This window comes from Bos taurus, chromosome 28 (genome assembly GCF_002263795.3).
Source record: "Bos taurus isolate L1 Dominette 01449 registration number 42190680 breed Hereford chromosome 28, ARS-UCD2.0, whole genome shotgun sequence".
In the NCBI taxonomy this organism is placed as follows: Eukaryota; Metazoa; Chordata; class Mammalia; order Artiodactyla; family Bovidae; genus Bos; species Bos taurus.
Genome location: NC_037355.1, coordinates 41,374,088 through 41,385,386, shown reverse-complemented (window position 1 = coordinate 41,385,386; position 11,299 = coordinate 41,374,088). Strand labels below are relative to the sequence as shown.

The following is an 11,299-nucleotide window of genomic DNA, read 5'->3' as shown; positions in this document are numbered from 1 at the left end:
CTTTTTAAGTAATGCCTAGAAACAGAATATCTCAAAAAAGGATGAATTGGTCATGCTGAAGGCTCCTCAGAGGGGCCTTCATTATTCTTAAAAAAAAATGCCATGAGGAGATGTTACTCTGAGCTTATTTTAAGACAAAAGGCATGGAAGAAAATATACTTCTAGAAATGAAGTTATTTAGAACAGAATAAAAAGAAATAAATATGAAATAGCTAAATAAATAAATCCAAAAGGAAAAGGCCAAACCTGGTCTTCAGGTTATTATTTACTGGTAAATTCACTTTGTATGCATAACATCTGTATTATTCATGTATCCTTCTTTGTTTAAACGGCTGTTGGACCACACAATCAAAAGACCAAGTGAGTTATTTGTTTTTTCTCCTTAGGGCATTTTGTTTTCTCTCAAACTTATATTTGCAGTCATAGAGAAGTAACCTACTCTTGGTTATCACACGAAAAAACTTTACACAGAAAAATCTGTATTTGCACATCCGTTTAGGGTTTTATTTTGCTAAAAAGAATTCACACAGGCCAAAAACAAAAAACCATGCAAAACATTTTTGTGCACACTTTTTACCACACTATATTCCATTTCTGAAATGTTAAAATTAAAAATCCCAAAGCAAGAGTACTTAGGTTGAAAAGTTAACATTATAAAAGCTAGATTCCTAACAAAACACACTGCAGACATAAATCACTCAGTTGCAAAAAGTTAATGTTTATAAATGTTAAATAAATGTCAAGAATGAGGAGACAAGAACTGTAGATCCAAAGTGTACTCCTCACCATGAACTATTAAAACTTGTGTTCGGTGTTGTAGGACATCCATGATGTTAACTGGAAGTAGCTACAACCTTAACCCAACACTATGCCAAACTTGGAAACACTGAGGGAACCATACTAAAAATCACCTCCTTTTCCTGCTACCTTTAAAATGTTTCTGTTGTTGATTTTGGGTTTTGGTAACTAAGAGTCCCTCAGAATACACACTAGCTGTGAAATGTAGAAAAACTGCTTCAATAAATGACTATGATGAAGCTCACCTTTGAGATTTCGCTTTTCTTTTTGATGATCATATGCTTTTTAATGGCCACACTTGTGTGTGTGTATGTGTAAAATCTTTTAAATGATATTTTTGGGGAAAAAACTCTAGGGAACTTTATTCCCTTTCCTTGAGACCAGTCCTTGATAATTTAATAGTTTTTTATTGTTGTTTTTTTTTTAAGAAAATCTGCCTAGAGGCTTTCTGTACAGTCAGCAACCTCCTTGTCCCTGTGTATTTGAACTTTCCAAAAATAACAGAATGCTTGCTTGCAACTCCTGAAAAATCTCCAGGCACTCCCTGCAGATGTTACTCTGCCTGTGCTTCATATTCACTTTCTCCCTGCACCAAAGCTAAAGAAGGGCCCTGTGGTAGGAGCACATTTATGTCCCTCCTGGTGTTCCCTGGGGGACGTTAATGGCTTCACTCTTGGGGAAAAAAACAACACGGGCCTTCTGTTAGAGACAAATCTAGCTGCTTCTTTCTCCCTCAGGTAGAAAGGCAGTCCCCTGGGGCCTCAGTTCTCAGAAGAAAAAGTAGTCTAATGCATTCTCATAAAACATTTCAAACGTGCAAAGAGAAAATCCAAAACAGGAGTGAGGAGAGGGTAGCAGTGATTGGAAGATGGCCTAAATATTGTGCTCAAGTGAGAAACATCCACTCAAACCGCCTCCTTTGATGCCAGGTTCAGTGAGCATAACAGCGCTTCCTAAAAGGGAAAGAGACGATAACCATTTCCAACCTCAAAAACTAAGTTTCTCTCTTTATCACCAAACAGCTTTAAAATGCTTACTTAACAACTATCACTAATACTTTAAAGAAGTTTGAAGATCCAAGTCTATTTCAATAAATGCTTAAACAATTGCTAGGTCAACTCAGCTCATACTTTTTTCAAAATACTAGCCAAAATGGCAGACGGTCTACATCAGGCCATCTTTCCCTTCCAGCAGGCAGCACAATTGTATACTATCAGTGTGCTGCATTTAAAGGAAGATACGAGAAGGATGGAGCAGCTCTGCAGTGGGAGGTCCTGCCAGCTCGTGTGTTCTTACTCAGGCTGGCAGAAAGCAAGGTTTCTCTTTCCCACCGGGAGTTTGGGCACATCCTCAGCCTATTCTGCTATCCTGTTTGCAACACTGTCTCTCTCTTCTTTTCCGCAGCTCATTAAGCCTGTTGAGGAAAGGGATGTTGAAGAGGACCTCAGCGGTGAGCACTCACAGGACTGGGAGTGAAACGCATGCACAAGACTAGACATTCACGCTAATGAACCTCATAAAGCCAAACAGGGGCCAAACACAGCCCAGGGTTATTGTGCAATCTCCTCTCACACACAGCAAAGCAAAACTGGAAAAAAACCCAATTCCACTTGCCCACCACAAGTCAAAAAGAAGCTAAGCTTTCTGGGGACATTGGCTGTTTCAGGCTAAAAGAAGGTGGCAGAAAAGCCCTTCTTTCCCTCAGCTGTCTGCAGCGTGAGCCCGATCCTTTCCCGAAGCCCTGTCGCTTGCCCAGAGGCTCCCAGAAGACGCCCCTCCAATGTCTGGGCTCCCATGAGAATGTTCAAGCCCGTGCAAGGTCTGAAGTCTGATGCGCCGAGGTAGCACCATGACGCGAGGAATGGAATAACACTTCCTTTTTTGGTGAGGAAGGCCCAATCGGTCTTAGCTAACAAGCTCTCAGCTATGGCTCTAAAAATACCCTGCAGTGAGAACTGTTTGGCACTTCATTTTGTTTGTTAGAGGAGCTCTAAAGAACTCCACAGAAAGCTTCAGATTCTCCACAACTACTCTGAGCTCTGTCCCTGCTCTGGTGACCTCAGGGAAGTGTATCGCTTTGGGAAAGTGACTTTTTCTTTTTAACTTTTGAGTTCTTGGAATTCTGTCCTCAATGTTTGAAGTACAGTTCCAGTCTTGGATTAATTACTAGCTTGGTTCAGGAATCTTCATTTGGCTTCTAGTCTGAACTATGCAAATACACGATCTGTGTGCAGAAGAAACGACTAAAATTATACTTCAAAAGGGCTCAGTCGCTTCCTGTCTTCTCCCTTTCCCCCCAAAAAAGAAACATCAGCCTCCTTCAATCCTTTGTTGCCAGCAGCAGGAGCAGCTCCCTGCCCGTCCATATCAGATGCCCTGGGCTCCCTACACGTTGATGGCGTGTGCATGCTTCTTGCACAGGGGTTTGTCCTTCTTGGAGTAGAATGGCTGCCCCTCCAGATTCACGTGGCAGACCTGAAACAGAAAACAGATAGGCATGAAACAGTCCAGGAGAGAGGGGGACGTGAGCAAAGATTTCAGCCATCCTTTTAAGACAAAGCACAGTCACAGAGAGACGGGGGGAAAGGCAACAGCCAGCTTCTCCTCACAACAAATGCTTTACAGTAAAGCAGTATATGCACAGCATTTACACTCAGTCGTGTCTGACTCTGTGTGACCCCATTGCCTATGCCGTCCATGGAATTCCCCAGGCCAGAATACTGGAGTGGGTAGCCTTCCCCTTCTCCAGGGGATCTTTCCAACCCAGGGATCGAACCCAGGTCTCCTGCATTGCAGGGAGATTCTTTACCATCTGGGCAACCAAAGGAGACCAAACCAGTCAATCCTAAAGGAAATCAACCCTGAATATCCATTGGAAGGACTGATACTGAAGCTGAAGCTCCAATACTTTGACCATCTGATGCAAAGTGCTGACTCACTGGAAAAGACCCGGATGCTGAGAAAGATTCAGGGCAGCAGAAGGGGGCAACAGAGGATGAGATGATTGGATGGCATCACCAACTCAATGGACATAAGTTTGAGCAAACTCTGGGAGACGGTGAAGGACAGGGAAGCCTGGCGTGCTGCAGTCCATGGGCTTGCAAAGAGTTGGATACAACTTAGTGACTGAACAACAACAATTAAGATGATCAATTGATGATATCCACAGAGGTGATTAATATTTAAAGAATTATAACATGTCAGAAAAATGATCCTTGCTAATAATTAAAGGAAAAATAAATTAAAACCTCTATTAGATACCTGTTAACCTAGTAAAATAAACAAAACAAAAAGCCTCAAAAGCTTGTCACCTTTAGCCCATGTGACTAAAGCCAGAAAGAAAAAAAAAGTGATCAGTCAAAAGTCAGCAATATCAAAAGAGATCAGGCCTACTCGTCACTGTTTAGGGAATGTGAATCAGTCCAGCCTTTGGCAAGGGATGTGGCGACACTGAAGAGAAGCCAAAAAGAGGTGCCTGCCCTGTACCCCAGGAACACCACTCTGGATAATTTCATCTTGCAGCAACTACTGCCCAGAAGAAGAAAGCAACATATGCTCAACTACAAACCAGGTGGCCACTTAAGTTAATTTTTATGATGCATTTTCCCAATGAAATGCCCCCATGAAATGTAAATCAAATATGGCAGAGTATATGCAGGAAAATATTACATGAAAAAAAGGCAAAATTATATACCCCCTTGATGACAACATGTGAGTGGAGCTTAAAGATGGAAACACAGCAGAAAGGAAGGACATCAGTAGTATCTGTCAATGTGGTCAAATATGATACCAGACACTCTGTATACACGATCTCATTTGATTTTCACAAAACTTTATGGGATAGGTATGACTCTTCTCTATTTCACAATTGAAAGTTAAGGCTCAGAAAGCCCAAGTATCTTGCTCAAGTCACAGACCTTGTTAAGTTGTAGAACCTAGGAATCCATATTCAGGTCTGCAAGACTCTACTTCTAAGCTCATTTTCCCCATACCTCACAGCAGAAAGGGACTATGTCTACTTGAAATTGTTCTGGGTTTACAGACTTGTATCAGGGTAGCTCACTAAGCCCATGTCAGCTAGGAGAGCTAGTCCTGATCTTCCTTTCTTACTAATTCTTTTTCAAGTTACGGGAAAATATACACTCATTAAAAGTGATTTGGAAATATAAAGTGATGGAAAGAGGACCAAAAAAATCCCTGAAAGTTTTCCAATCAAAATATTGCTTTCCAAAAATTAAAACCACGTTCCCCTTAGATACAGACAGCTTCATGGGGCACTGAGTGCTACCCTGGGCTAGTTTGGGGGAAGGCATAATGGTTCTCTGTGATAATTCTCCAGAGGACGGGAATTGCTTGGTTTCTTTGAGTAGATCCTGTGGGCAGTGCTGTGGGTCTTTCATACCAGACTGGAACTTATTTGTAATCTCAGACTGAGCAACCCCAAGCTTTACTGCTTCTTCTGGTCTCTCTCTGGGACTTGCACCATATCATGATTCTCAGACAAACACAGAAGGCTCGAGGGAGCAGACCCACGCTCACCTTTGTGTGATTTCCTCTGCACGTGACAGACTGCTCATCAGCCTGCTCTTAGAGAACAAGCCTTCTGTGCCACTGTCTTCCCTGAACCTCCTCCAAGTCTCTTAGATCTTTCTAGAAGTTGGGTAACCAGATTTACAGGCAGCATCTTAGGATTAGACAAGCTATGGCTTGAAGGTAAGGTAAGAGAGCCCAGTACTGTGCTTGCTGAGCTGTGGCTCTGCAGGGGACAACCCCAAAGCCAGTATATTTATATGGCTTTGTCCCTTTTTGAAGGGAGGTCCTGATGTAATTAAAAGACCCTAAAAGATGATTAGAGGTGTTCAAAGGGCTGGAAAATCAGAGTGCTATGGACTGAATTGTCCCCCCACCACTAAATTCACATGTTCAAGTCCCAACCCTGTGTACCTCTAGCCTACCCAGAACAGGGAAAACAGTGACTTTATAGGGAAATAGGGTCTTTGCAGATTTAATTAAGATGGAGGTTAAGATGATGTCATATGGAGTAGGTTGGGCCCTTAATCCGATATGACCAGTTCCTTACAGGAAGAGGAGATGAAGACACAGAGACAGACACCTGTACAGAGGGGACTGTCACGTGAAGACAGACTCCAGAGGGAAGGCAACCATGCGGCGATGGAGATCGAGACCGGAGCGACACGACCACAGCGCAGGAAGCACTGAGCACGGCGGGTGACCACCGGGAGCTCGAGGAGGCAGGGCCCTGCTGACACCCTGGATTTGGGCTTCTAGCCCTCAGGACTGGGAGCGAATAAGGGCTTCTGTTGCCTAAGCTGTTCATATTGTGGCATTTTGTTATGGTAGCCTTAGCAAACTAATATACAGAGTGAATACAACGCACCCCACAAATGGGAGGGGATCAGACATGCAGTGTAAAAGCTGAAGTGAACTACAGTGAACTTTATGACTGGGGTTGCTCTATGTCATAAGTCTATAAAAAGTATTCAAGTTTAAACTATATAGATCTTTCATATATTCCTAAAATTTATCTTGAGCAGCTCTGGTAAAAAAAAAAAAAAAATAGGCCTAGTAGCACATTAACTTTCCCAAATAAAGTTTAGTCAATTACAAACTCATATTACAGAGTTTTATCAGGGACAACTATTTTCTAAGTCTAATGTGGAGTCTAAGTGTCAGCACGTTCATTGTCAGATCCCTTCCCTAAACCAAAGCCCTTGTAAAGAAAATGTCAGTCTCATGGTTAAAAATGACCTGGCTATTCAGCAGAAATAAACTGCACGTGGTTAATACTTAATCTAGGACTTATCTCCTGGCAAGTGCATATCAAGAACAGGACCATGTAGGAAAATGAAATTATATTTAGTCCTGGCTTCTAAAGGTTCAGTCAAAAGAAATCTTACCTCAGCTTTTGATAGGATTAATCAATAAGCTCTGATCTAATGTTCATGGTGAACATTTGGGGGAAAACCCTTGAATCACTTCGTCATATCTTAAACAGCTTATAACCATGAGAAGTCATCTGCCTCTATTAAATCCAAACATTGTTCGATCCTCACACTTATTGAGGGCACTGCTGTTGAGGCCAGCTGCTGGTGTGCCACATCCTGAGACACTCCTCCGTCCTTAAAGAAGTGGAGAGTAACAACGCCATGTTGGTTTATAAATCATTATTAGTAACAAAGCTTGGCTCATCTGTGACCTATCAAGGCATCATGGTATCTGCCAGCTTTTAAAGAAAATAGAATATTAGAATAACAGTCGAAAGGTATGTGGAGGGTTTGTCATCTGGCCCCAGCTGGTCGCTCCAATCCCTTCTCAGAAAGTCAGAACACCAGGCTAAAAACATACCGCGCAAATGAAGCAGGTGTCATGCCAGGTGTGGCCCAGGGCTTCGATAAACTTGTCGCCGGCCTCCACGGGGAAATCACAGCCGTGACACTTGGTGCTGAACAGATTGACGTAGTCTGAAATGAAAGGCAGAGTAAGGACCAGGCTGGGAGGGATGCCCCTCCCAGCCACACCAACCCAATACCAGAACCACCCCCCAGATCACTGAGCTTGAGGCAGTGATGAAACCCAATTGGTTACTTGTCATCTGGCACACAAAATTCTAGTTACATGATCGGTTTTTTCCTTTTCCAATGATTTGCACTGGGGTTGTGCAGATTCAGGCTCGTCACCACCCTGTGCTGGTTTGATTTGCAAACACTTTCTGGAACTGTCATTCACTTTCTGCAGGGTGATTTTCTCTGCCTCTGTCACCTCTCATGGCCCAAAGAGACCAATCCCCTAGAAGAAAAAGCAATCCTATTTCCCAGCAACTATGCTTATTTTGGAGAAATGAGAGCCTTTAACATTTTTTTGGAGTTACGGAATGTTCTTTGCTTGATTATTCTTCGGTCGTGAGGTATCTGTGTTGATAATAAATTTTCACTACAAGAAACAGGATTTGATTTACTTTGTCAGAAGTAATTCCCCTCCCCCAGCCAAGAGGATAATAATACCAAATATTATTTATGTAATGCTTTACAGTTTACCAGGAATCCTCACATAGATGGTCTTATTTGCTAGTATCTCAATGTCAAGGTCTATGTATTCGTTTTCTTTGTACTCCCAGCACAGTGCCTGGCACACAAGTTGGTACCCAACACATGTATGTCAAATGAATGAGTGAATGAATGAATCAATAAATCAATGATTTGGGGGAAAAAAGATAAGTCAATGAATGAACTTAATCTTTGCAAGATTACTTTTGTTTTGTTTCTTTGGGTGAGGAAACTGAGGCTCAAAGAGGTAAAGGCTGTAGCCAGAGCCACATGGGTGAGACAGCAGGCCAGGTCCCGAGCTTCTCCGCCACAAGCTGTCCTGGCTGGGTCACGAGCAGCACTCCCAATGCACTCACAGTAGAACTCTTCCAGATTCTTCTAGAAAATCTTGATGCCTTTTACAAAGCCTTTATCCCCCCATAAGTGGACTTGTCTTTCCAGCTCTGCCACAGTTGGCTTTTTCTTATAGCAATTTTTAACTCTGATCTCCTTGTGGAAAGTGTGCCCGATCACTGTCTTAGACCACTACTGAGAGTCAGCATGTAGTGGGGGCCATGAACTTGGATTCCGAAGAAAGAAAGACCTGGGCTCAAATCCCACCTCTATACAGGAATTGTTCAAATCCAGGGCAAGTCACCTAACTTCTTAGTGCTTCAACTTTTTCATCTATATAATGTGAATAACTACAGATTAAATATAAAAAAGTATGTGAAGTACTAGGCACCAAAAATGTTGGCTTTCATTTTGAATGCCTTTAAGATGATGAAAGGAGGGAAGGGAACATGATTTGAGCACCTACTATGTGCTAGTATGAGTGCTCTTTTATGTTTCCTGTTTAATCTTCACAGTAGCTCTGCAATGAACTATTGTTTTCATTTTAAAGACGATGAACCTGGCTGTAGCAGTTCCATCACGCAGTGGTCAGGAGCCACAAAGTCATCCCATCTCCCTGACTTCACACTATTTCCAGTTATCTATTTGCCATGAAGCTTTGATAAGTTATATCTCTTGCATATTTTTTCCAATGTATGGTTTCCTCTTTGGGGTTTAATTATACTTTGTCATGCAAATACTCTTACATACATTGCAAGCCATCAATCTTGTTTCTGACAGAATACTTAATTTCTTTAGTAGGCAAAAATCGATTGCCTCACCAGGTAGGAAAACATCATTCTGCTTACTTAAGAGAGTTATGGCAAGTTTATGGTTCACTCTGTGGTCTGCAGGAACTTACTAGTGTGTGATGAGAAGCAGGACTATAGGCCAACCTGCCTCCACTTGAGAGAAAGCCCTGTACCCCACTTATGAGTTCTCTTTCATTCTGCCCAGCTGGTCTCCAGATGCCCTGGATTCTTTCCTCCATCTTCGTGCCTCTTTATGAACCGGGTCCTGCACTCAGAAATCCCTCCCCACTTTGTCTACCTGAATCTCTGCAATTCTTTGGGCAGCCTTCCTTCTAGGAAGACCTCATTCCTCTCCCACCCAAGGGAGATGAGACAGCCTTCCTGAGGGCTTCTCCTGGACTTCTCTCCCTCCCCATTCATTCATCACCCACCCGTCTTTTCACTGTTTCTTAATGGTCCGTTTGTATGCCAGCATATCAGGCATCGATGGGTCTGCTTGAGGTTCTTCAGGGCAGCGACCCTCTTCTCTATGCTTAGCGCCCTTCATAGCGACTGGCACACGTTTGATGGTGAAATGATGAATGGACAAAGATATGTTTCAAACAGCCTTGTTAAATTTGATTCCTTTTGCTGTTGTGCAGCCTGTTTTTTCTGCCCCCCGACAGATTAAGCTCTTGCTTCCCTGGTGGCTCAGATGGTAAAGAATCTGCCTACAATGCAGGAGACCCAGGTTTGATCCCTGGTTGGATCTGATTTCCAACCTGGGCTGGAAAATCCCCTGGAGAAGGAAATGGCAACCCACTCCAGTATTCTTGCCTGGAGAATCCCTGTGGACAGAGGAGCCTTTGGGCTACAGTCCATGCGGTTGCAAAGATTTGGACACGACTGAGCAACTAAGCACAGCACAGCACAAACTCCTGCAAGGGCTTGAATTTATTTCTGGAATGTCTAGTCCTGTCTACTGATTAATTTCGCTTTGTTTTGTTTTAAACTCGTCTTTGTACTATCTGGAGAACTGCCAGTTTGTTTTGGAATTTGATATCACAGGTCTGACTCTAATACATTGTTAATTAATTATTTACTTATTGGTCTCACAGCCAATGTGGCATGTAGGATCTTAGTTCCCCAACTAGGGATGGAACCTGTGCCCTCTGCATAAGAAGTGCAGAGTCGTAACCACTGGACGCCAGGGACATTCCCTCATATTTCCCTATAAATAATAAAAAAATGACAAGGTCAGAACCAAACACAATATCCGTGGTATTATACTGGGGACCTTCCCCAAGGCTGGCTCTGATATTTTATCTCAAGCGTAGGTTAACCAACCAGGCTTGATTTTACTGCACTATTGGGTCATCTAGCTCTCCTTTCTTTACTTTGTTCATACGAGTGTCACACTTTATCACATTCAACAAGCACACTAAATTTCTAATGCTCTTGCTAGAATAAAAATCAGATTATGTTACTTCTTCACTTTAAAACATCGCAGTGACTCCCACTTCTTAAAGGCCAGGTTTCAAACTGTGCTCCTTGGAGAGCTGTGGGTCTCCTGAAACCATTAGAGGGACGATGCCAGTTGCCCATTCACCATGGGCAGGTGTTCTGTCAAGAACTCTGTGCCCACTATCTCAGCTAATCCTCACAACAGCCTCTGAGAGTTAGGTGAGGAAGGAAGAGACTCAGAAAGGGTAAGCGTCTTATCCATCATCACACTGCCTGGAAGTGACCCCTAAGGGACTTCACTTGTCAGGGTCTCTCAGAGTGCCTGGGGTTGAAACTAAATCTGCTTCCTTGCAGTATTTTCTTAATACCTTAAGACCCTTTTTACTCAAAATATCATTTTTGAAAATCTTTTTTGGGGGATTGCTAGGGAGAAGAGCAGTAGGAAGAGTATAGATCTATTATTCTTTCACAAGCCTCAGACATAAACTGTGGCTTATCACACATTATGAAAGCTATCATGCTTTTAGTTGACTAATAATAGCAATTTGTATTGGTACCACAGCATTTTTTTGGACAACCCAGGGCATGTGGGACCTTAGTTCCCAGACCAGGGATTGAACCTGTGCCCCCTGCAATGGAAGCAGAGTCTCAGTCACTGGGCCACCAGGGAAGTTCTGGTGTCACAGCACTGTTACTAACTGCCGACCATCATCGTTTCCACGTAAGGAGGGAAAAGACAGGCGCTACCTTCTTCCTCTCACTGATACGGAAACTGAGGCCGGAATGACTGAGTGACGTTTACAGTCATCCAATGAGCCTTAGAGCTGGAAAGGGAATTCACCGGGACCTCAGAAACCAAGACGCTTCTTT

The 11,299-nt window shown here is 42.9% G+C and overlaps 1 protein-coding gene across 4 annotated transcripts in view; it reads right to left on the bottom strand.

Moving 5' to 3' along the window:
• Positions 1 to 478: 478 nt before the first annotated feature.
• The window catches only part of LDB3 (LIM domain binding 3), a 59,469-nt gene continuing 48,648 nt past the window's right edge, over positions 479 to 11,299 (bottom strand). For all 4 annotated transcript variants that reach the window (XM_005226533.5, XM_010820690.4, XM_005226534.4 and 1 more), the window contains 2 exons: positions 7,165 to 7,280; positions 479 to 3,273 (listed from right to left, as the gene is read on the bottom strand). In XM_005226533.5, coding sequence (XP_005226590.2) covers positions 3,184 to 3,273; positions 7,165 to 7,280 — 206 coding nt within the window. In that variant the 3' untranslated portion in view covers positions 479 to 3,183. The remainder of the gene's footprint in view (positions 3,274 to 7,164; positions 7,281 to 11,299) is intronic.